Here is a 27,001-nt window from a genome sequence, read left to right as displayed (position 1 = left end):
GTCATCCTCTCTGGTGTTTGTGCTGACTCAAAAATAAATGAAAGAATCAACCAGTTCCAACAAGGACTGAGTATATTTTAGACTTTATTGATTGTGATTTTCCAGCTTGATATCTTCATCTGGTTGTTTAACTCATTTGAACACACACAAGCAATTATATAATCATTACATCAGCCCAAGTTGGACCATTAACACTAACATGCAGTTTCAAAAGAATATTATGTTAATGCTCACTGAAACAGACAGTGAGCAGTACAAATACCCCCCCCCCCAGTTTCATTTTACAACAAGTTCATTCTTCTACCAACATATGGCATGTTAACCTTCATATTACTGCTTCTCATGATGTTTACACATCCAGCTTTAATGGACTTTCTTAAACCATTTACACTTTTAATTATTAAATACAATTAAAGCAACACTTTAGATTAGATTAAACCTTCACAAATATTTTCAAATATAAAGTCAGTGTCAACCTGACATTCTTTACACATTATTTTTACATTTGTATTAGGTTCATTAATTTAAGAAAACTGCTTATCTAATTTAGATAATACAATATGATTGTCTATGAGGTTAACAGATCAAAAGTTAAATATTTAGGTGATTTTTAAAATACCATATATATATATATATATATATATATATATATATATATATATATATATATATATATATATATATATATATATTTTATTTACATAAGAAAACATAAGAAAATTGAAAATCTTGTCACTAGAGGGCAGTAGTGTCACATAATAAAATCTAAAATGAATATCTCCTCAATAGATAATTAAACAGCTATCAAAATTATGCCATTCTTCATGTATTTGCATGACAAATGACATTATATAACTTACATAATGATTAGACTTATTTAATTGACATAAGTAATTTTTATTTACATGAAATTCAGATTTGGCTCAAGAGTCTCCACGAATGTCCTCCAGGAATGTGAGTTAGAGTTTATGACACTTGGTTAATTTATATTTAGAAGAGAACGGGGGTGTGGTCCATGTGTTGTTGTTGTCAAAAATCAGATTCCTACAACATCACTTATTTCTAATACTAACTTTTCTAAAAACAAACAAACATTACACTAAACGGCAATTTAGTGGATTACGGAAATTAGGGTTGCCTGACAGCCATCGCCGATGGACACCACATTGGCGATGTACCACTCTAATCAATGAGAGTGTTTCCACCGGGAGCGTCTCAGTAACATCCCAGCAACGTCCAAGCAGCGGCTCTTTTTTGACGGAGCCGTTTCTGAATCGCGACAAGCTCAACAGAGCAGATTGCACCAGACAGGAAGTCAGACACAGAATTTTGAAAGACTTCCGTCTTTCAAAATAAAACAATCAGTGCAGTCTCCTGATCGTATTTAAGCAACAAACACGAATAAAACAGACAGATAAAGACACCATCTAGCTAGCTGTCAGCCTACTGACACATGATATAAGCACAAAAATCTAAGAAAATTACCAAATCAACTAAATTTGAGCAAGTTAACAAAATCGGGCCGTTTAGTTGTGCTGCTACTACAGTAATTACGGTAGAATAAAGTCACTCGTTCGGATTTGATTGGGCTGCCGTAAATACTGTATTAACAATGCAACTTCATTTTAAAAGGCAGATTTCTCTCCCAGAGCATGCTCCGCTCCGCTGCCGTAACGCTCCCGGTGTGAGTTGACGCTGGGCAGAGGACGAAGCTAAACCGTGGCGCAGCCGTTCCACACCGCTGACAGACCCGGTGGAAATCCCGGGTTACACTCAAATTAATTTGGTCAATTTTTACAGTAAAAAAAACCCAAAAAACTAAATTAGACCCGTATGGCGGAAATGACAAGATGATTTTATTTTCTTAATTAATACTGAATTAAACTTGACTTTAACAACAAGAAAAGTCCAGTTTGTATTACCAAACTGTATAGTCACTTTTTATAGTCGGGCTCAGATATTTCTCTGATCAGAGCTCTTGTCAAGAGACAGAGAGGGGTGTGTGTGTGTGTGTGTGTGTGTGTGTGTGTGTGTTATCACAGAGCGTTTAGAAATGAAAGAGAAAGGTGCGGTGCCAGACAATAGGAACTGATGACAGGATTGCCTTTATCCTGTCAAAGTGTGATGTCTCTAATTGAAGTCCTTTTTCTTGAAGAGTTCCTCTTGATTCCCTTAATTGTGGGATAAAGGAATGACGGAAATTGTTGGATGTTCCAGGTGGTATGGTAAATTCATGTCTCTTGGCACAGTTGGGCTCCTTGAGGTGATTTTAGCCTCAGTGTGAGACTGCAAGGTATAACAATCCTGACACCTTTACTGTGGAGGTAAAGAGTCAGTTTATTTTGAAGGTTTACTGCAGTAAAACACCGTTTTTTACATTCCAAAGGAAAGATAAAGTGGGGACCAGCAATGTTCATCGATACAACTCTGTGGCTTCCTGGAGAATAATGTTCTTCCTATGCAGCAGTCAGGCTTTAGACCAGATCACAGTGCAATTAACACTCCCTGCTTCAGCTGTAACCTGCTGGGCTTAGGCATGGTTTCCTTTTTTTATGGAGAAGTCACTTACCTGGAGCACACATGTTGATAACAACAACAGCTGCATTTTTTACATCGTCTGAGAGTTCATGGAGTAAATTTATGTTGATATTTTATCTGGCAGTTCTTAAGAGCCTGATCAGATAATGCATCACAGTTTGATTCCGCAACCTTTCTGTGTAGTTAAAAAATAAACTGTTTTGTGTAATTCCTACTGCATGGAAGCAAGTAAAGGCCTGATAAAGATGGTGCTGTTGAGAATCTGCATGTTATCACTGTGACTGTAGGTGTGATGGTGTGTGTGTGTGTGTGTGTGTGCGCGTGTGTGTGTGTGTGTGTGTGTGTGTGTGTGTGTGTGTGTGCGTGTGTGTGTGTGTGTGTGTGTGTGTGTGTGTGTGTGTGTGTGTGTGTGTGTGTGTATGTGTTAGGGAGACTTAAACTACATGTAGTTGAACTACATAGCTTAACTACAATTTGCTGTAACTTGCTGGTAGTTAAACTACATTCATATTTTGTGCTGCGTCAAGTATTTCAACTACTTTTTGGGTCATTTTTTGTACTTAAACTACTCAATTTACAAACTACAAATTTGGCCAATAACATGAAATATTTTTTATAAAAAAAAGACCTATATAATATACATTCTATTTTACCATTATTGTATTCCAGAACTCTCTTTGAAAAAATGCATGAATCATGTCATGACATGCCAACATTGTTGTTCAAGACACACCGATCTAGAATATCTACCTCTGTCTACCTCTTTTGGTTTTTTATTACATTTTTTGTTGACTGATTTACATTTCTGATTTACATGTGGGTATTGGGTTAGGGTTTTAATTTTCTCTTTATATTACCCAACATGTCTATAGATTACCCAACATGTCTATAGCTTACCCAACATGTCTATAGATTATCCAATATGTCTATAGATTACCCAACATGTCTATAGATTACCCAACACGTCTATAGATTACCCAACATGTCTATAGATTACCCAACATGTCTATAGATTACCTAACATGTCTATAGATTACATGTCTATGGTGAACCTACAGTATGTTGACCAGCTTTTTTTCTTAAAAAAAATAAAACTGAGTTGAGAGGTATATTTCTGCTGGCATGTGAATTTTTTGTAGGCTATTATATTTAGTTTCATATACACCACATGTTGATTTATTTAACGCTGAGTTAAATGAGTATAATGAGTATCAATAGTTGCTAAAGTTGTTCAAACTACTGGCAGGCTGAACTACTACAAAGTAGCTTCCCCAACACTTGGTATTGAGTAAGTATTTATTCTGTATTTATTATCTTTTTGCATTGTATTTATTATGTAATATCTTTTGTATTGCTCCATGGGTATTACAGCCTTTATGGTTGTATTTATTCTTTTCAATGGCTGCAGCACAGGTGGTTAGCCCAAGACAAATTTCCCACCTGGTGAGACAATAAAGTTTATCTTGATTGATTGATCTAGATGTTCCTGTACAGTGAGGAATTATTAGTAGCATTTCAGTCACTCACTCTCAATTTCACCTGTTAAAAAAGTGGTTTAGATAATCTGGATAAACTGTTGGCTTGTGTGACTGCTTGCATACAGATTGTATTGTAGCAATGTTACCATGTGCTAGATGTCAGCAGGTACGTTTGTTAGAACAACACATAACATAACTGAAACTAGAAAATAAGACTGGAGACAGGAAAGAAGCATGTGTACAGGCTGTAGCTGGAGTCACATCTCTGTTGGGACAAGCTTTGGAAACAGAAAAAAAGAAATCTGGCAAAGACTGGCAAAGCAACTCCTTAAATAATTGAAAAAAATGGCCTAAAGTCAGATTGATCTCAAGTAGAGAAACATCAGCGGTTTACTGGAACACTGAAGCACTTGCAGTACGTGTTTGGCTTGTTTTGACAGTTTTATAACGTACAACAGAAAAAGGTGGAAAAATGTTACTGAGGCAAAACTTCAATATATATATTAAAGTAAAGCAAATGTTTTTATGTTTACAAATTCATACATTTTAATATATGGTAATTAAAACTAATTATTCTCCACTACATTCATAAACACTTTTATTGTTCTAAATGACCAGTGTCTGGTTGTTGGTACTGTCCCTTGAACATGTTGTCAGTATTTTATCAGTGTACTTGTTCTGTCCTCAGTGTTTACTGCTTTAATTGTCAGTGTTGCAGTGTTGTTACTGTCTGTGCTGGTGTGAAACAGAGGCATTGATACCTTCCCATGAGAAAAGAGAATGCAAGGATTTACTGAAAATGATGCAGACAGAACAATACACATCTGTGTGAGCTCCAGATGTGATTGACCTCACCTGCATCAAACCTGTCCTTTTTTGGTTTTATTTATTTCTTTATTGGAAAGTGGGCAGTGAGGAGGCAGACTGGAAAACAAGGGGAGAGAGAGATGGATATGACGTAGAGCATGTGACATGCACAGTGACCATTCAGCTACTGGGGCGCTCAACATCAAACATGTTCCACTGTAGGGACATTTTAATAAGTAGAGATTATAAGCAGAGGAAGACTCCAACAATAAATGAACAAATCATCAAAAGATAATATTATTAGTAAGTTAGTGAGCACTTGCAATTAAATATGACAACAAAAGGGAAGAAAATGGCTGCAACTGTGGATAAATGTGAATATTTAACATGGAATGAATGACAAAGGCAGTTCTGATGACAGACAACGTGACACCCAGCTAACTATCTGCAACTAATGTTCCAGGACTTCTCAGTCTATAGTAACAGGCTTCACTACCTTTATGATCAAACTGTAATGGTCCTCAGAAACTCCATAAACCAGTGATAATGGTCCTGAGCTGGCTGCAGGCCAGTAGTAATGTATGATGTCCTGGCTGCTGGACCAGTGAGCTGTAAGATGCAGTGAAAGAGGAACATGAGACACTGGCAGGACAGGAGGCGGGACTGGACTTCTTCCTGATAACCACTGGTTTCAGATGCTTATAACAGATTCCAAACTGGCATATTTGTGTATGATCTATCTCAGACACACAGAGATAATATTGGAATTGATCTTTGTGGCATTACTTTAACAAAGTATGAGTCTGAATGCCAGAAGTCAGATCAGACAGTTTATCTAGATTAGTGTTAGGCAGTTTATTTGGACTGAATGGGCACACACCTACCATGTTCAGAAATCCCCCATTACACAAGAAAACACATAACTATGCTCATGTTTCCTGCCATCTTGACTTCTTTGTTGTGATATCACATTCCCAGATCTCAGCCATTAACTTGGTGATTATCATAACTGATACAGCTGATGGCCTGGTGGACAAAAATAGAGACCTCGTTTGTAATAAGGCATAGTTTTCCTTTAAGGAATAATTCATCATTAGCATAGAGCCAATCAGAGAATTTTGGATTCTGACATGGCCTGACTTGTTTTTTTCTGGCTTTTCAGTCAAACAATTATAGAAGAACATTGTAACAAATAAAAAGTAAGGTTTTATATATAGGTACAATATCAGATTTCAAAACCCACATTAGCTGAATGCTGCAAAACTCACATTAATGCTTAGTGACATTGATTGTTTTTCTTGATTTTCTCCAAAATCATGAGGTGAATTTGAATCCTGAGCTGTATGGAAACTATACTATCACCTCAAACATTGTAGTATTGTAGTAGCGTTATTGTTATTATATTGAGGGTCAGACAAGAATATAATGAAATTCAGATAACACTCCCTGAGGCATAAAAACATTTACAATTCAAAACAATTTAAGACATAAATAAAACATTGATCATCTATAAGGATGGCAATATGCAATATAAAAAGGTGCAAACACAGCAAATAGCAGCAATGCTTGTTGTAACAGTAGGTTGTATGTAAACAATTGACACAAAATGAGTAGTTCTCCTGTGAGGGGATCAGACCGTGTTCATTAGTTTAACAGTTTGGGTGAAGAAGCTGTTTTTCAGTCTTGTAGTGTGTGACTGAATTGTTCTGTATCACCTGCCCTCTGGCAGGCGATTAGGATAAGGAAGTAGTTGGAAGTGGTGGTGGCCAGGATGTGTTGGGTCACGAAAGATATTTAAGGCCCTGCCCTGACAGCGGGTTTGGTATATGTCCCCGGTTGCAGGAAGCTGGGTCCCAGTGATGTATTGAGCTGTCTTGAGGAGTCTTTGCAGAGCCCTCTGGTCCTTCTTGGTGCAGCTGGTAAACCATGCTGTGATGCAGTATGTGATGATACTCTCCACAGTGCACCAGTAGAAGTTAACCAGCAGGTTCTTTGGCAGACTGGCTCCCCTAAGCTTCTTCAGGAAGAAGAGACACTGCTGTGCCTTCTCAATGATGGTGGATGTATGTGCAGCCCAGTAGAGGTCCTCAGAGATGGTTACCCCCAGAAAGTAAAAACTGGAGACACTCTCCACTGCTTCACCGTTAATGAACACTAGATTGTGATTGGTTCTCCTCTTTTTCCTGAAATCCACTACAAGCTCGTTTTGTCTTCTTGTTGTTCAGGATGAGATTATTAGTGGAACACTAGACTGTCAGGTTTTGCACCTCATCCCTGTATGCTGACTCATCGTTGTTGGAGATCAGGCCCATGACTGTTGTGTCATCTGAAGAATTGAAATATTCCTTATATACAATAAAAATAATTCATTTACAGTATTATAAATGCACCAAGGCAGACTATTCACTGTCCACCTGTTGTTCATTCAGACACTTGAGTGAGTCATCAGCACCAGACTGTCACTGAGCTCAAACAACCCTGAATGTTCACATACTGTCCCATCTGTTGCCATTTTATCCGTTCAACCTTCACTTTGTAATCACTGATGCTCAGGAATGTTAATGATGACACTTGCACAACACGACAATTATCACTCATGACCTCTGGTAGCAGACATAATTGCCCAGTTGTCAGTATCACTGACAGGGCTTAATAGAATGTTGTGACGGTTGAAGAGGACACACGATCAGCTTTAATTAAATACCTGATCTGGATAATGGAATGATGGCAGCCTCTCAGAGAAAACAGGGGACCAGCTAACAATATAGACACAGCTTTGTAGTGAGTGGTGATTGACAAGCGGGGTTAGAAGCAGTCATGTAGCCGCAATTCCGAAGGTATGATCCCTGACAACGCCAAGTAATGTTACCTAGCATGACGCTGAAAATCTATCAACTCTGTTTCTCCAACTAGTCGGAGAGGTCCAACAATGAAACTCTATTTTTCTCTCTCCAGGCAATCGTGCCTGTATCGTGCTGACAGGCCGTGTCCATCCTGGTGAGTCCAATGCCAGCTGGGTAATGAAGGGCACCCTGGAGTTTCTGTGCAGCAATGACCCAGTGGCCCAGAGTCTGAGAGAGGCCTTTATCTTCAAGATCATCCCCATCCTCAACCCAGACGGAGTCATCAACGGCACGTGAGTAGGAAGCAGAAACACACCACATGTTTTGTCTTGGACTAGATGTTGACTTGATGAAACAGTAAATGTGCCATCTCTGATGCTAGGAGTAACATTTTGAAGTAAAAATACTGAATCTAATGAAATTCTGTCTGAACTTATGTTTGATAAATTGCAAGTGGTCAAATGTAACCATATTGATGCCAGACCTGCTGGAATCAATCTATTAAACACCACGTTTGTCTGTAAAATAAAACTAGCCTACCAGTCAAGAAAAGGCAGGCAGAAGAGTCTTTGCAGATAAATACACCTCCACACACTTCTAGTGTATCATAAGTGATGATTGAGAGGGATTACTTTTGTATGAGTCTATACATTGTTTGTCCTGCACAGTGTACATTTTTAATGTTTGTGCTTTTTCTTTTTTATGTGTGTTGTCCTTTGGGGCTGTTTAAAATGTAGGCATGAATGAAAAGAATGAGGTCATTAGTTCATGTTGTGATGGCTGCTTCACCTGCTGCATTATTTTTACAATATAATTTGCTAAACATATTTATTGAGTTTATTTTCACTTAACAATTTCTGATGTGTTGGTGTAGAATTGACAGTAAAATGACTGAACATGACAACCAGCAGTGCTTATCAAATAATTCAATGAAACGCTGCATTTTCCATCCAAAGCAAGAACTGCACTGCACAATTTATCAAACTTAATTATCCCTGATAGCTACCAAGCAGCTGGATCATTCTAACGTTACACAGGACCTGATTTTATCGATCCATTTATTGAGCGTGCCTTTCTGTTACACAACTAAACCAGTCGTAAACATGAACACAGGCAGACTGAACTGACCCTAAACCAGGTGATTTATCTCCTCTACCTCTTCACAAATTCAGTTAATTCAATTAATCTTGAAAAACCCACTAAAATCACTTTCAAATTGTAATATGAATTGTCAGGTACACAACATTCTGAATGTTTGAACTACTGCATTAGATATGCTTGTTTTTTTATTCTAAAATTGAGTTGTTGAAAATCCTTATACGTCATTGACCCATATATAGTATGTGTGAGTAGACGCGTATGTGTTTATAACTGAGCTTTCCCTCTCATGTGAGTCTTGGGGTTAAACACACGTCATTCAGATGTGATCACTGCTGAGACACAGTTCAACAACTGGTATAGCTGGAGGAGAACAGCTGAACAAGAGTAAAAGGTTTTCTTTTTTAATAGCAAATGTAGTGTGGGCATAAAGCATGGGGTCCACACCCCCAATCCACAGAAGCTTACGATCCATAAAGAGGCTGTACATGATCATGATCCATAGAAACTTGTGAGACAAGATAGCACAAAAACTCCAGGGAAGAAGTCAAGTCAGTAACACGCAATAATGGAAAGAGTGGAGAAGAGGGATGCTCACTGCACTAACTATAAACTTAACTTAACCAAGTACTTATTTTAACCCAAAAGCTTCCCTAAACCTAACCAAACTTTTCATCACATCATAGAACATACTGTATTTATTATTCAGCTGTGAGTTGGAACAGTTTTTGAAGACACAGACAAATAAAGGTGCCCTGCTTATGAGGATGTCATATGAGAAAGAAGTACTATGTAATAGAACACGTATACAATCACTCATATTTTCTTCAGGTGTACAACCGTTTCTGATTTACTGATTCACTAATGACACTTACAAAACAAAGGGAAAAAAAGATTTAAAAGAAAGCATAGCTCTTACTAACTGCTCCTCCACACTAATAATAGTCATGTGTAAGTATAATGAGATAAGATCTTTTCGGAGTGAATTACATCGTGAGTAGAGATATAGAGAATACATTTGGTGGTGACGTTGCTTCATAAATGTATGGAGAGATTCCTCTTGCAAATGTTGGAGAGCCAGCAGGGGAATGATTGGAGCAGTCTGAAGAACACAGTGGTGATAGAGAGCTGGTGGGTGCTCAGTCTGAAAGACAGACTGACAGATCCAGTAATGAAATATTAATATTAGCATCTTCGAGTCACTCAGATAATAAACCCCTGTAAATAAAGAGTAGACTAGTGTTATGTATACTCTATATGGGAAATTAGGGAGCTGTAACAGCATGTGGAAGTGGAAATGTATGAATGAAAAATGACATGCAGGAGAGTGAAAAAGAGACAGAAACTTACAAGAAGAAAAAAAAAGATTTGACAAATCTACAGTAGGTTTTGTGTCTTGGTTGGTCCACATGTGAGTGTGGCTGCTAAGAGTGACATTTTGAAGCAAAGCCTGATATATGAAAATGAGGTTGAGGCAAATATAGTCACTGGTCAGGTGTTGCAGTTTGTTTGTGTGTGAGTGGATAGAATCTGTCCCACTTTTACTTTCGGTATCGTACCTCTAACACAGAGAGACACAACTGGAGATATATTGAAAAGACATCGCTATGACAACCTGCTCCAGGGAAGTCATGAGTTGGCTGCACACAGCCATGCAGACATTACTGATGACTAACAGCTGCACAAAGCAAGACTTTGAGAGCATGTTTATTTTTTGTTTCTTCACCCTAACCATGTTTATTTAACAGAACATTCCCTAAACTCTATCCTCTAGTGGTCACATGCAGATACAGTATTGCAGAAAGTCACGTTTAGAATTTAAACATTGGCACTGAACATATTCTGAGGTTCTTCAAAAATGTCTAGTATCATGTTCTTGTGTACAGTATAATATAGGGTTGAAATACATGTCAGACATTGTTTTATATCTGTGTGATTGACAGAGAAGATGACTGGCATCAGACAGAACAATGGTGTATTTTATTGACATTGTGGCAACTAAATTATGACTCAGTTGTTAAAGTCAAAGGCTTGAACATCTGGTTAACTTTTAACAAGATTGAAGCAGAAGTCTTTAATGTTAGAAGCCGATAATGTTAACATCACTGAATGTAATCCACTATTTTGCAGAAATTACAGTATGTTCTGTTTGTATGAACTGCTTCCTTTAAGTTTGTTAAATACCTGCAGTCATCAGAGCAGCAGGATCAACATACGTGTCTCAACATTCAGAGACGCATGATCAGCGTGTTGAGTCTAGAGCAACTGGACAAGTCCTACATTAGATATAAATACCTGAATCATTTCTTGTAAAAAAGTGCTGTTCCACCACCCATGTATTCCCAGGAAGTCATTATTTTAGGATCTTGGGAATTCCTTCAACACCAATAGTTAAAAAAATTGCAGGTCTGTGATGGAACAAGTCATATACACTACATGCCCATCTACATCTTAGGGTGATGTTGTTATTGCACCAGAGTGGATGGCTGAGTCAGTGGAGCATGTGACTTTATTACAGAACACTGCAGTTTGCTTCCTGTTTCACACAGACTGTCAATTTAGTTTTAATTAAGCAAAGCTGCAATCTTTCCTTAACCTCAGGTAGTTTATTGTTTAGTAAACCCAACCAAATGTGTCCGAGCCACAGAGGTAGCACATCAGGAAGCAGCCACTTCAGTCATGTTTGCAGTTGTTTAACAGACACTGTCTACCTGCTGATAGTTTTACATCAAACTCTTGTGTGTTGTTTTAGAATGCAGTGACATATAACATATCATAACACACAAAAACAAACAACACATGGATGGTTGAAACAATTCAGAATAGTGCCACAGGAGGGAGTGCTGAGCTTCAAAGGTGAAGAACAGTCTCTACAGGAGCTTTATAAACTACCCCAGGGACCTGTTCCAGAGCTTCATCTCAGGAGCAGTCTGCTGGATACATCCATGAAAATTAACTCAGAGTGTGCAGCACAAGCAGCACACCTGCAACACATCAGCAACACATCTGGCTAATGCAACCAAATGCCCAGAAACTGACCAAAATGCAACATGTGGTAAGACTGGATATTTTTATCAAAGGTTTGTTGCTCAGCTGAACAGGTTAGGGAGGTGGAGCCTGAAGTATCTGTACTGATGATGAGCTCAGATCATACTAATGCTACTGACAGGAAATCATGTTAAGTAAGTATTGAAACTGCTTCATGAGAGGCAACAGACTTTGAACTGTGGTTAGGGTTACTGCTGCTATTACTGCTACTGCTACTGTTACTACTACTACTACTACTACTACTACTACTACTACTACTACTACTACTTCTACTACTACTACTACTACTACTGCTACTAGAGCTACTACTACTACTACTACTGTTACTGCTACTATACTACTGCTACTACTATTACTGCAACTGATACTACTACTACTACTACTACTACTACTACTACTACTACTACTACTACTACTACTATTATTACTGCTACTACTACTGACTTACATACCGTGTTAATGCAGTTTAACAAAAACTCGATCTCCTCGCCAAAATTGAAGATAGGGCTCTGACTTTACATTCTGTGAGGGTTCAAACATGACTATTTAATGTTTGCTGATGAACTGAAAAAGTCTCACCAGGATCAATTTATGTAGTTTTTTGACTGAGCTGGTAGCTCAGAGACTGGAAAATGTAGGTATTTTAGGTGGAATTGGGTAGTTGGTAATCAATGAGTAGCTCATTGGAAAAGAAGGATGGAAAATACCCTTAATTTTGTTTGTAATAATAAATGTGGCTGCATGCAAGCTGCAATCACTGATAAAACGTTCTTTTCTTCTTCTTCTATGTATCGTCATAAATATCCTTATCATAATTTTTCTTAAAATACTGTGATATTATTTTGAGGCTATATCACCCACCCCTACTTCCTAAGACCCACGGTAAAGTAAGTTCCTGCTAAACTTCACAACAGCAGTGGAGCCGATGCCAGGGCTACTTAGGGATGCTACACTCTTGCTTTGGACTGCAGATGTGGATCACAGTTTTAATGAATTGAAATGGTTGCTGCTTGACAGTCCAGTGCTTGCTTTATTTGACCCCTTTCTGCCAACTTTCATGACGACAGATGCATCAGACTATGGCCTGGATGGCATGCTGTCCCAAATACACCCAGGTAAATTGAAGATATTGTAGTATTTGCATCACGGTGCCTCACTGCTGCAGGAGAAAAATATTCAAGAGTGGAAATAGAGGCCCATAGGTGTGTGTAGGTTGTCTAGAAGTGGAGGTCATATCTCTGGGGACCATAACTTGCATATCTGTATAATTAATATGGAGGTCATATCTCTGGAGATACCTCACACTAAGATATGACCTGCACTTTTTTGGTCTGTTCTTGAACAGATACAGCCAACCAATACAGCCGGTTGAAGGAGATTTTGCCCCATTGATCATTTCTAGTTTGCTGTAACTACTACAGATAACACATAATAGTACATGTCTTTTATCCTGCAGGTCAGTGCTATACATCAGGCACACTCACTCTGTCACTCAGGTGTTGTGGAGAGTTTACAGTGTTTAGTGATTCCTCTCTGAAATGCGGGAGAGCCATGGATATGTTATTGACAGGAACACAAACACTATAAGAGAACTATAGAAATAGTACAGCTCTTATGCAGTTACATACATGCTTTCATTTGTACATTTCTCATCAATACCATGACACAAAAACAAACATATGACATAAAAGGAATACACAGTGCATGCTGTATTTCCAAGAGCATCTGGGATCCATTTATGAAGGTAGATTTGAATATCACAGTGCATTTTTTTATACTGATAAATTCAAACACATATAAAGCCTGGATAAACATACACATTCAAATTTGCTTTTATTGGCATGAATGTCACAAGGACAATATTGCTGAAGCATCAACAGTCAATGAAACGAAGTAGCATTAACCTAACATTAAGATTGACATATATTAATTATACGGATATGCACAGATAATTAACAGTGTGTATATGTATAATTAATATTTCCTGTACCACAATGTAGAAGTCTGTAATAGAGCCCTTAATGCCAGAAGATGTCTTGAAATCAATTAAACGAGTGAGCATTTGACCATTTTTTGATTGGTGTACATTTTTGATAATGTGTGAAGGGTATATCGTCAGCGGTGCCGTCCTTTACTCAGGATGTGTTTGGAGTGTTTGTGAAGGAAATCTAGTATTCTTTTATTTAGAATACTATGGCATCATTTACTCAGACAATTACTGACACAGAGGACACAGTAGTTACTGGGTTCTGATTTGTTCCCACTTGTATGAATGGGGGAAATGAGCCCTTTGAAAAGGAAATATCCTGACTGTAATATGATAATATATTTTCACAAGTGGTTTTAAATGCTGCCTGTTTATAGTTAAATGACAAATTAATGTGAGCTATAGGCTGAACTGAAGCTCATAGAATAAAACATTATCTGGCAGCAGATTCCTAATGGCATTGCACACGAATGCAGACAGACAGTTGCTTACTCACACACACGCACACACACGCACACACACACACACACACACACACACACACACACACAAATGCAAACATGCCTGAGGCCAGGTAGCAGCAGTGCTGGGCAGAGGGGAGTAAATGTTTGAGAAAATAACAGTTTACAAAGACTTCTAACTCTTTTAGATCCCTGTGTTTGTCTGTGTTTGCTTCCCTGGGACAGAACTGAAGCTGGGAGGCCAGAGACAGAGTCAGAGGAAGGTAGACATAAATAAAGGCAATAAGGGGCCAGGCAAAAAAAAAAGCTGGAATATATGCAGGTAGACAGGAATGGTTAGTACACAAAGAAAACTGGCAAGGGATATGGGCTGGTGAGTGATCAGCCATAGCATTAAAACCACCTGCCTAATATTGTGTAAGTCTCCCTCGTGTCACCAAAACATCTCTGATGGTAATCAAGAAGCCATGTTTTTTTGTCTTACTGTTGACGAGTTTTGTCGTAGCTGTGTATGTTACCACAGTGTTGGATTCTGGTCAGTGTCATGTTGTCAGACCCCCACTTGGAAAGGGGAGGTCAGTTTGTGTTGCTCTTGAGACACTCACCCCATGTCTCTGTGGAATTTTAAGAGAGCTTTGACCCTGAAATAAGAAAACAAGTCTGTCTTCTTTGTGAGTTAATAAAAGTATCAGTTCAGAAAAATAAAACAAGCAAGCTGTCCTACAACTTATACTATAAATAAACACAATACACCATGTAATCATGCAGAGTATAATGTTGTAAAATAGTGTGTAATAGTGTATAAGGATCATCCATGTGGTTTCCAATTAGAGTTTAATTTGGTATAATAGTGTCAGAGTATGTTAGGTTGAATACAGCATTATATGTAGTTTAGTTGTATAGAGTCTAGTGTATAAGTGTGTGTTTACTTTCTAATAAGAACATAAAGCATCTCATTAGTGTACTGTAAAATAAAGTGCAACCTACATTTCTTGTTTATGTGATGTCATCTTTTGTTACCAGCAAATGTTTAGAAAGAGCACAAACTCTATGCTCAACCAGTGTTCTGCTACTTACAGTATACTGTACTTGGCAGTTGGCACAGCAGTAGATAAATAAAATAAACATATTATGTTATGGTTGAAAAAGTTTGAGACAGTGTAGCTGAACTGAACTTTCAAATCCAATCTCTTGATCCCCACGATTTCTAACAGGGCTGAAAAATAAAACACATTTCACACAATAGCCCATAAATTAAATTGTCCACTTATTTTATTATTACTTTAAATTTCAGCTAATGTAATATGATATAAAATAGGCTTTAGGTAAAAGCCTGATGCCGTATTTATGAAGCCTTATTGACCTCCGGGTAGACAAACCTGCCCATACACACACTGTGATTAAAAAAAAGGTGTGTGTCCATTCATGCACACAAAAAGAATAAAAGATAGGAAGAAAAAAATGTGTGAAGATGAAAAAACGTTGCATTACTTCTTAATTCAAAAATGAATAGGTAGTGAAGATGGTGGAATCATTGCTCATTTAGACACAGCTTGATATGAACCAGAGCTTTGTCATTATAATGAAATAAAAACCTAACAGCAGCAGTGCCGACAACAACTAGTTTAGTAATAGTCAGAACTATAATTATTATTTGTGTCAAGGGAACACACCGCAGAACTGCAGGTATACTCTAACCTAACTGCATTATATTATCTCCAAACCTGCCAAAGACAGAAAAACATCAACTTAAAGGAAATCTATTAATTCTGTCACTAACATCTAATAAACTGTCAAAATAACAAACAGAACAGAAAATTATGAGCTTCAGAGAGATAATATACTTTATAGCTACCCTAGTTCCAGACTTCTGAACCAAATCTCCCCATGTGTTGAGCTTTTTAAACACTAGCTACACACTACACTGTAATGACAGAGGATGATGGAGAGTTTCAAGTTTCTCTGTCACGCTGTTCTATAATGTTCTGTAATGTGAGAACTAAACTGCAAATGCACACACGTTTTAAATGAACCACTCCAAATGACCATGGACGTTGCAGCCATTGTTCTGCTTCATCTTTAAGTGGAGCACAATTCAATTTTAGTACTAACTGACTGTGTTAGTAAGTTCTTTGTTCATGTTCACCGACAGACTCAACTAATGAAGTGAAATGTCCCCTCCACAGCAATGTAAAAGTGGCAGTTGTTAAACAGAATGCTGTTTCCCTTTTAGGACTCTTTTTTTTTTTGCTTAATAGCCCTGCTATTCATTTCTTGTGTGGGAGTCATTCATTTAACTCCACACACTTGGTTTGAATAGTTTTACAGCTTATTTGCTTTGATTGATTATACTCAGCTCACACACACACATACACACACATGCATCCACACAGACAGTTGTTAAAAACTTCACACACTTGTGTACACTATTGTGTACATGCACCAGTTCAAGTGTGTATGCACATATATTTTGCACAGACATCATTTCCACGTTCTGCCATATAAACCTGCAGTGTGAAAACTGTGTGTGGTTCTGAATATGAGCTGTGAGAATTGAGATTTTTTTATGCTGTAATGTGACACAAACCTCCTCCCTCAGAGAAGATAGCTTTGGCAGACTGATGCATAGTACACACACACACACACACACACACACACACACACACACACACACACACACACACTATATCCCACGGGAGCCAGACCCTCAGAGTAGGAAGATGGGGGATGCTATGTCATGTATCAATGCATCACACGCACACGCACGCGCACACACATACACACACACACACACACACACACACACACACAGGTGTCCACCCTTCTGAAATGCATTTATCACTGTCACTTGCACTGCAGTGTGGCATTAGGGTCTTACTGAAAGGAGGCTCAAACCCTTGTATTCCCATTGTTCTTGTGTACAGCAGCCTTAGCTATATTTAGCAGCCAAGGTCCCGAGATGTGTGGTGATTGCTATCTTCTAAACAAATTTAACACATAATAGAGACCAATATTTTTTAGTATTGTGGACCTACTTGTGCTGGACTGTGTGGAGATGGTCAGTTGGTCTGTACATCCAGTTAGCACCCTGAGCAAGGTATAATCAACTACCTGTGATGGAAAGTAACTAAGTACATTTATTCAAGTGCACTTTGTCGTGCATTTCACCCCGTGTGGGTGCTTTGTGAATTACACCCTATGTTTTTGTCTAATTTCTCATCTCGTTTAGCATCTGCAAGAGCTGCACAGTCCTGTTGTAAATTTGACCCTGAGTCTTGTATTAGATTAAATATAGATGTATTTCAGTGTGGTTATGATTTGGCAGATTGCTGTCTGCATGAATACATGTTAGTGTTTGAACATAAACTGAACAGTTATGATGTGAGGATGTTATCATGTGTAAAATGTGCAGCAGATTCACAGAGTTTTGCTGTTTGTGCTTTAGTGACAGAAGTATTCAGGACATTTGAAGACTGTAGTCACTGTGAAAACAATGATCCATAACTGTTGCTGCTGTTCTGACTGTGTGAAGAGTTTTGAAGATTTTTGAACCACAGTATTGAACCATGTTGGTAACCAGTCATAAAAACTGTAGGGCTTTGCAAATAGTCAAAACAGAATGGCTGCTGTTCCTTTCATTCCTAAAGGGAAATTATTTTAAGTTTTTAAGCCATTAAAATGCATGTTGATAACATGTCTAGTGGGAAATGTGCATTTTTTTCACAATCTGTGCTCAGCGGAATATTTATAATGTTTAGTTTAGACTACAGGCTCAGTCAGCTGCAAATAAACGGTCACCAGAACTCCAGTCATGATGTCATGTTTTTATCTCTTCATCCTTGCTTCTCAAAATGTAAAACTGATCAAATTTGCTTACATGAAAGAAAAGAAAAAAATCAAAAATGTCCACATGAAGAGATTGGAATTAAAGCTGGTGTGTATAATTCTTACATGTTCAAAGTGCTAAAGTAAATATTTCTCTCATGGAAGTGATTATGGTTTTTTATTTGAATTGATTGCTTGTCAAAGCGCCTTCTGTTGAATTCTCTCAACAGCAGATTTACTGTTTTGTTAATATCATGCTGGGCCCACAAATATATAACTGGTTGAGTTTTGTTTGACTGGGATAGAGGACAAATAGTCTGAAGGCTGAATACAGAAGACCTGTTCTTTTACCTCATTCAATCTTTAATGAGAAATCTGAGACAATGTTTAAACTTAATTACTCACATAATGATGCTTTCTTATCTCCACCTCTCAGTCCCCTCTAACCCTAACCCTTTATCTCTCGCTCCTTCTGTCTCCCTCTCTATCTCTCTGACATAAATACTGCTTGTTCAATACTACAGAAGAATGACTGCAATAGGCATTTATACAAAGAGGTTAAATAGATCTTTAAAAGGATGCTCTCTCTGAACTGTTTCCATTGTCATCCATATGAAAAGTAGTGGACCAACTTGCTTTGTATTTGTATTGGCAGTATGTTTAGTGTTCTTTTATTGAGTGCACATCTGGAAGAAACTTTAGTTTGTTCTTCAGCTAACCTGCATCATATTATCTATATTTTCAGTCCAATAATACAATACATAAAAGCACCATATGAACAAAAACATTCATAATGTAAATGTTTTGCTGTGTCCCTCTCAGGAATCGCTGTGATATCAGCAGTGAGGATCTTAATCGTCAGTGGTTTAAACCAGACCCTGTCCTCAATCCAACCATCTACCACACTAAGGGCTTCCTCTACTACCTCAACAGTATAGGACGGACTCCACTGGTAAGTCTTTTTGGGGTCTTTTTAGGTTTTGAGAATCACGTTTTTTATGCTGGAACCATTTCTTCTTCAACAGCAGCCAGATGCAGTGACTTATTTTGTAATCACATTGGGCCAGCATATTTGGTGGGGGCAGGCACTGGCAAAGGACTGACATCGTATAGATAGGCAACATATGATTATCAATTAATGAACATGATGAATGATCAAAACCAAACATCACTTTATGATACAATACAGCCAAGCAGGGTACGGTATACTTTGCAGAGTGATGTACCATATTACTTTAGTTTATTAGCACAACATTGATTCTTGAGACTTTGGCAAATATGTCCCACTAAGAATAGTGCCAATTACATTTTCTTATTTAAAATAATCAGGAAACTGTGAAAAATATTATTTAAAATGTCTAATGTGTATGCCAGATGAAAGAGTGAATTGAAAAAAAAGCATAAAAACTAAAATCAGTTCATTTTCAACAATATTTACTTTAATTTTGTGGTTGCCAAAAATGTTTCCCAAGTTTTTGTCAACACCGTCAGATATTTATACATATTAAAGTAATTGTTTCTTTAAATGAAAGAATGTGTTAATTTGTGTTCAAAAGTGTAATTTTTTATATTAAATGCTAAGACTTGCATGATATAAGAGTTTTCAAAGAGTACACGTGAAACAGCATAAAAAGGTGAAGACACAATGGTTTAAATGCTCTAAATCTATAGCAGACCAAAAAACCCAGCTTGAATTATTGTTGACTCTCACTTCAGTCTCAAGCTGTTCCATTAACACAATGTAGCCATGTCTAGTAAATGTTAACTTGCATTAGACTAGTGGTATTTCAAGAAAAAGTCCTTGTACATGGCTCTAGAGGCATTTCTTAGTAAAAGTTTTTTGTCTTTCAAAACACTTTATTGATATTGACTCAGTAATAACATTTCAGCATTTCCCCCCCCCCGCATAGGAAATTAGTTTATAGGCATAATAATGGATTTTTATTTTTACTTTTTCATAACCTGTACCTTTGGTGTATTGCCCAAGGACATTTCTGAGTGCACACATGTGAACTATATGAAGTCATGTTCATGTTATAATGATGCCCACCCTTAGAAAGAGCCCAAAATCGCCATTTTGTTTATGCTAATTAGATGGTCTTAAACTAAAAAATTCAGCTTGGGAACAGGGCTAGTTGAATTCAGCACACCTTAATTGTGAAAAAAAAGTCCTGTTCCCAACTTTTACTAAAAAATGCCTCTAGGATGCATTTATCTCAAAAATATCACTAGTCTACATGGAGTGCATAAGCAGCTCATATCAGTTCACTCTCAAAGAGAATATTATGGTGCAAAAAGAAGGAAAACTAGAGTGGATTTCGTCTCAGCAGCAGAACAAATCTTGCTGATGGAACTTTCTGAAGAATATAAAGGAGTCATCAGCAAAAAGGTCAATACTGCCACAATTAACGAGGTGAGGGAGATGGCTTGGTGAATTATTTAAACATTTAAACAGCTTTTTTTATCCATATAGCGGTTTCTACTGTGTAAGCTAAAACATAGCAGAAAGTCATGCTTTTGACTGTATTTAATTTTTGTCTTCACAGCTGAAACAAAATGCGTGAGTGAATGAATGAATAAATTACTTCAAAACAACGTAGGAACACTTTTATTTCTCACATTATAAATGCTAAGCTTTCAAATTAAAGGGTTCACTCCAAAACAAAAGTCACTATGAATAAAATGGGGATTAACCGAAATAGGTATTTTTGTAAAGGTTTCTCACAGTTCTTTCATCTTATGTGTCCGAACACAGATGTGACAAAAGTGATGCGAGTGTGAAAATGCAGTTGACGGAACTGTCTTTTGGAAGTCTGTTTCCACCCATCAGACATTCTTTGAAACACTAAATCAGGCTAAATTAAGCCAAGAGTTGGCATGCCAGGGAGCAGCCTAGTTCTGTGGTATACGTTGTATTGGTTGCTGAGCAGGGAATCATATAGACAACAGTAATGGAAAAGAAGTCTCACTTAATTGGTGAGGCTTATCAAAATAAACCTTTTCCTTTATCCAGCTTGATGGACTACTGTTCAGGAGATATCCTACAGTTGAAATACACCAAATGTACAAACATAGCCACATAAGCACAAAACACTATACTTAAATCCAAATAGACATATGCATCTATTAGTGTCAAAAACCATGTATTTCATCCACAAGGTCATAACCCAATACTCTGCAATCGATGTAGAATTGAGTCTGAAGAATTACTGTTATTTTTCTCCTCAAGATTCAAGATTAATTTTATTAATTTCACTGCATACACCGAATGAAATGAAATACTGTTTCTCACCAGCTCCTGTTAAAAAAGTCAAAGTAGCCTGGGTTGTGCTAGCTGTGAGAATCTTGATGAATGAAATAAAACAATCAAATCAAACCAAATAATATTTAGTTTAACAAAATTGCAAAAAGAAGGAAAGCCATATCAGAAAAACAGGGAACTTTGAAAGCATCTTCTACCAGCAGACATTATACCATCACAAACTTTTTATAGCCAACAAGGGAATGATAAAGGCTGCTAGACATATCATTACATGTTGATGTTAGTACATACACTGATCAGCCAAAATATTAAAACCAATGATGGGCAAAGTGAATACTGTTGATTATCTTAGTAATAGGCAAGCATAAGGATCTCACCTGGGGAAGATATGGCACCACGATGCATGATGGGAAGAAGGCAAGTCGGCAGAGGCAGTGTGAATCTCTGAGTGATGTTCTGCTGAGAGACCTTGGCACCTGGCATTCACGTGGATGTTACTTTGACATGTACCACCTACCTAAACATTACATCCCTCCACGGCAGCAGTATTCCCTGATAGCAGTAGGATGATGCACCCAGTCATGCTGCAAAAATTGTTCAGGAATGATTTTAGGAACATGACAAAGAGATCAAGGTGTTGCCCTGGCCTCCAAATTCCCCAGATCCATATCTGGTACCAGATAGCAGAGGACACCTTCAGAGGGCTTTTGGAGTCCATTCATTGACGGGTCAGATATGTTATATATCGTATAGGCTACGCCCTCTAAGAGCTATCGCTGTTGGGTTTATCCCTCGCTGCATGGCCCGGCAGGCTGCCTGGGCAACTATGCAGCATCGTCGCCTGTGGCTGGACCAGACTCATATCGCTGAGGCGTCGAGACGTGAGCTCCTCGAGGCTCCGATAGATCCGGACGGATTGTTCGGTTTTCGAGCCATGGTTGATTCTATGACTATAGAATGAATAATCTATGACTATTTTTTCTCAGGACTGCGCAGGTGCGCGAGGGATAAACCCACCAGCGATAGCTCTTAGAGGGCTGCGCCTATACTCATAGAATCTGGAGTTACAATACGTAACTAACGTTTTGGTGGCAGAAAGGGGACCTACACAATATTGGGCAGGTGGCTTTAATGTTATGGCTGATCAGTGTAATGTATGTGTAATATAACATCTACATCCACTGGACATAAAAAATCTAACTATGATTAGCAATTTTGCTTTTTCATGGTAAAGATGTGTGTTGCCAGTGTCATTTTCAACTTCCCTGAATGATTCCACACAAAATATGATTTCTGTGGATTCTGTTTGAGGTGTTTCTAAAATGTCAATATTTATTTTTAAATTGTTATTAATCAGTTTATTTGAGTTGGAATATTTGTGTTGATGTTCAATGCAGCCCAACAAACCTCTGTTTCTCTCACTGTGCTTGTCTGTCAGGTTTTCTGTGACTACCATGGACACTCTCGAAAGAAGAATGTTTTTCTGTATGGCTGCAGTGTGAAGGAGACACTCTGGCAGTCTGGCTCTGCTGTAGACACTGTAGGATTGAAAGAAGACCCTGGATATAGAGTGAGACACACACACACACACACACACACACACACACACACACACACACACACTTCTGTGTGATCCTCCCCTTTATGTCCCACTGCTGCATTTGCAGCAGTTGCAGTTAAAGATCTGAAATCATAGAAACTACTCAATGTCTCTCTCTTTCTTTCTTTCTCTAGACCATTGCAAAGACCTTGGATCGCATCGCACCAGCCTTTTCTTTCAACAGCTGTAACTATTTGGTAATAATAATTTTAACAGCAGTTACAATGATGATAATAATAGGTTCCATCATCTTTATCATAATAATATGAAATATTGTCTTTGACCATTATCATAAGTAGTTTTTTTTTTTGGTAAATGAATTATAATTATCATCATTACATCTTAATCGTACTCATCATCCTCCATTGTTATCAGCAGCAGCATCACCACTGTTATAATACTTACGGCCTGATTTACTAAATTGCGTGCACAGTGCGATAGATCTTGTTTAGTTTGCGTGTGTTTTGCAGGTGATCTACTAAGAATAACTGTGTAAATGAAAACAGGTGCAACAGGTGCAGACAGCAGTATTTAAATGAGGGTTTTGTGTCTTTATGGAGAGTTTGGACGAGCAGAAAACTGCAAGAACAAAATGAAATGTGATCAGGTTCTAGTGGAAGAGGTTAACTAATATATTGAGTTATAACAAAAACGAAATCAATGCTGTTATTAAAACCAAAAATATTCCACTCCAAAATTATTAACACAGGTGGAAAAACTCTGTCCTGTGTGTATTCTGTCATTATGCCTCCGTCTCCTCCTCTCCACAGTGACAGAAGTTAGGTAAGTTTTATTTTTCCGATCATTTACAAAATAAATTCACAATAATTTCTTGAACAGATGTTCATGCAAACAAAACAAAACAAAGATAAGAGAAAGAGTGATAAGATACATAAACAAAACAATTAATATATCATCATTCTTTCCTCATCCCTTTATGTTTCTCTTACAAATTATTTAATCTCTCTTTTATTCTTTTGTTTTCTTTGACCAAAAAAAAAGGTGTAGACTGAAGCCTAAGCTTATTTTGTCGACCCTTTTTTAAATCATGAATTCAGTTTCTTCAAACAAAACTTGCGTCAGTATCAGTGACTTTTGAAGAGGGATGAGCGGTGTGCAGCCGGTTATTACCTGTCCTTCAAAGGTATTATTTATAGACGCAGTTTTCGTCAGAAATAATACCTTCAGGTTTGGTAAATCACAATGCGCGTGCTAGATAACATATTTGCATTTTCTCCTCCCTGTATTTTGCACACTGGGGTTAAAACGTCTCATATTACATTCATTATGGTAAACTACTAAATGGACAGCGCGTACTATCTTGCACAGTTGAAAGACGCAAACCTCAGTGCGCTGCGTTAGTAGATCAGCCCCATAGTGCATATCTATGTTAGACTTTATGAGTCTTAAAACAAAAGTCAGGAGCTCAAATGAACATTGAAACCTTGTTTTTCTTGCTGTAATCATTCCTCCTGTTCATACTGACCATTAGAAGATCTCTTCATAATACACTTACAATGGAAGCGATGGAGGAATAAATCCACAGTCCTCCTTCTGTGTAAAAATGTATTTAAAAGTTGATCTGAAGCTAATATGAAGATTCAAGCAGAGACGGGAGAGGAAGCAAAAGCGGGGTAAGCGGGCCGGTATCCATGCTAGGCTAAAGAGCTCGCCGGACCGACCAGCTTTGCCCAGCCTGTTTATAGCGAACACCCAGTCAATTGTCAACAAGATCGACGAACTCAGACTGAGGCTTCACTCAAACAGGATTACGAACTGTGCTTTTTTCTTTGCCCCCCTGCCCTCAGGAAGGCGCTACAGAACACTGAGGGACCGCACAACAAGACTAAAAAACACCTTCTACCACAGAGCTGTTACACTTCTGAACTCCACCCCCCTCCCACACTGATGCCCACCCCCCCTTCTGTCATCAACACACATTTACACACACATATTGCACTACTGGCCCCTTTAAGGCTTGGACTTATTCGCACAAGTTTTAAATTATTGTTGATTGTATATACTGTTAATTGCTTTCTTTGCACACATTTTAATTATTGTTGATTGTTTTCTTTTTTTAAATATTTATTATATGTACAAGGCAGCTGGAGGACTGCTCCAACAACATTTCTTTTGTCCTGTACAATGACAATAAAGACTATTCTATTCTATTCAACAGGGAAACACTAGGAGGGAACTTGATGCTAAAAAGTCAGATATCCACTTCATATGACTAACTCTGCTGAAGACTCATATAAGCTTCAGATCTACTACTAGAGTAACTTACAGTTTACAGTTGACAAAGATTATTCTGGAAAAACTTTTTTCACCTGCTATTGAGTCATAAACACAGGAGAGAAAAATAATTTACAACAGTCTTAGAAATTGGATCTTCGGGGGGAAAAAATCCCCCCAAAAAAAGAAATGTCACATAAAAATCTAATATTTCAGCTTTTTCTCTTCTTGACTCCAGATTAATTTCTAATTTGAATTTGTCAGGTGGAGAAGTCTCGCTCTGCCACAGCCAGGGTGGTTGTCTGGAGGGAAATGGGCGTACTGAGAAGTTACACCATGGAGAGTACTTACAATGGGTGCAACCAAGGAATATACAAGGTGTGTACGAATGTGATTGTGACTGTGTAAAAGAGTCCCAATGACACTATATGACATCCACTGGAGGCTGAATGAAACCTTTTTACACTCTGGCTACCAGTTTACCAGAAATAAACTGCTGATATTGATCATGCTGTAGTGGTGTGGGTTCAGCCACTGGAGCAAATCTCAGCTGACATAGTGTGATAAAATGGTGAAAATGAATTCAACAGAAAAATTTGGTAGATTTTTAGGTTTTTATTCCGTGATTATACATAATGGAGTTGAATGACTGGACATTTTTAAATGTGTTAGGGTGGAGGTCGAGTGAATATGAGGCTCTTTAGGGGCTGCACAATTTGCATCTTTAAGTAGTCCTGTGTATTTGTTCTCATGTTTTTATTTAAAATGACACAGCGAAACATGACTACACTGTTATTAAATAAAAGATGACTGAAAATTTTAATAATTATGAGGATGAGGGGGGGAAACTCATGCTACTCATTCTTAATAAACATGCCAATATAGTCATGTTTATCTAGGAGCTCACTGAAATGGACAAATCAGCCAGAAGTACATGTTTGTGTATGTGTGTGTGTGTGTGTGTGTGTGTGTGTGTGTGTGTGTGTGTCCTTGTGCAGTGCATGTGAACAGAGCCAGGAGTCTGTTTCTTATTAAGTTATTCATCAAAGCTGAGGAAACAGAGGGAACAAGGGATAAAAAAAGAGAATCAAATCCTCCCATTTCATTAATATTTCAGTGTTCTCTCTCAGCTTGTGCTTATTAAAGTCACATTAGTGTTTACATTACTGAACAGCATGTTTTGTACAAGTCAACATCTTGGCTTCACACGATGCAGACATTTATTTTCAGAGGGGCTTTTGTGCCGAGGAAGTGTAGTCTGTTTCACAGTTTAGTTTCCCTGTTTATTTGCTCCAAAGGACACCTTCATCTACAGACATGCAGCCTTTTAACTATAGCTTTGAATTATCCCAATATCCACTGTTACATTAAGGCAGAAGATGCTCCGTATATGCACAGTGGAAGTTACACATAGAGACTCTACAACTACTGCAGCTACACAACAAAGGAAAGTTGTATAAGGCTCAACTTGATGCAAATGTTGTCTGAAGCAATGTGAGCGACAACCAGAGGAGGAGGGAAACAGGAACACAGAGGTGTTTACTAGGGCTTGTCCGATAATATCGGCCCTCTGGTATTATCAGCCAATATTTACTTAAAAATGTAATATCGGGAAGTATTCGTATCAGGTTTTTATAACTGATGTTTGTTCTGTAGGCTTCAGCATTTCCGAGCCTGCATGAACGCAGCATGGGACGTTTACCGGCGCGCTTGATGACGACAACAACAACACGCTAAACTCGTGGGTCGCTAACCGTGGCTAACAAGTTCATAGTGTCCACCGCCATGTACACAAAGACACAAACAGAAACAAGGTTTA

General features: G+C 37.9%; 1 protein-coding gene across 1 annotated transcript in view; it reads left to right on the top strand.

Moving 5' to 3' along the window:
• Positions 1-27,001, top strand: part of LOC133982538 (cytosolic carboxypeptidase 4) — a 156,201-nt gene that overhangs the window by 106,188 nt on the left and 23,012 nt on the right. Inside the window, 5 exon segments of the mRNA XM_062421593.1 lie at positions 7,779-7,959; positions 18,908-19,037; positions 22,786-22,917; positions 23,082-23,144; positions 25,447-25,560. Coding sequence (XP_062277577.1) covers positions 7,779-7,959; positions 18,908-19,037; positions 22,786-22,917; positions 23,082-23,144; positions 25,447-25,560 — 620 coding nt within the window.

The sequence above is a fragment of the Scomber scombrus genome, chromosome 6 (genome assembly GCF_963691925.1).
Source record: "Scomber scombrus chromosome 6, fScoSco1.1, whole genome shotgun sequence".
NCBI classification, from domain to species: domain Eukaryota; kingdom Metazoa; phylum Chordata; class Actinopteri; order Scombriformes; family Scombridae; genus Scomber; species Scomber scombrus.
The sequence above is the reverse complement of the archived record's forward strand: the minus strand, read 5'-3'. Positions and strand labels throughout refer to the sequence as shown.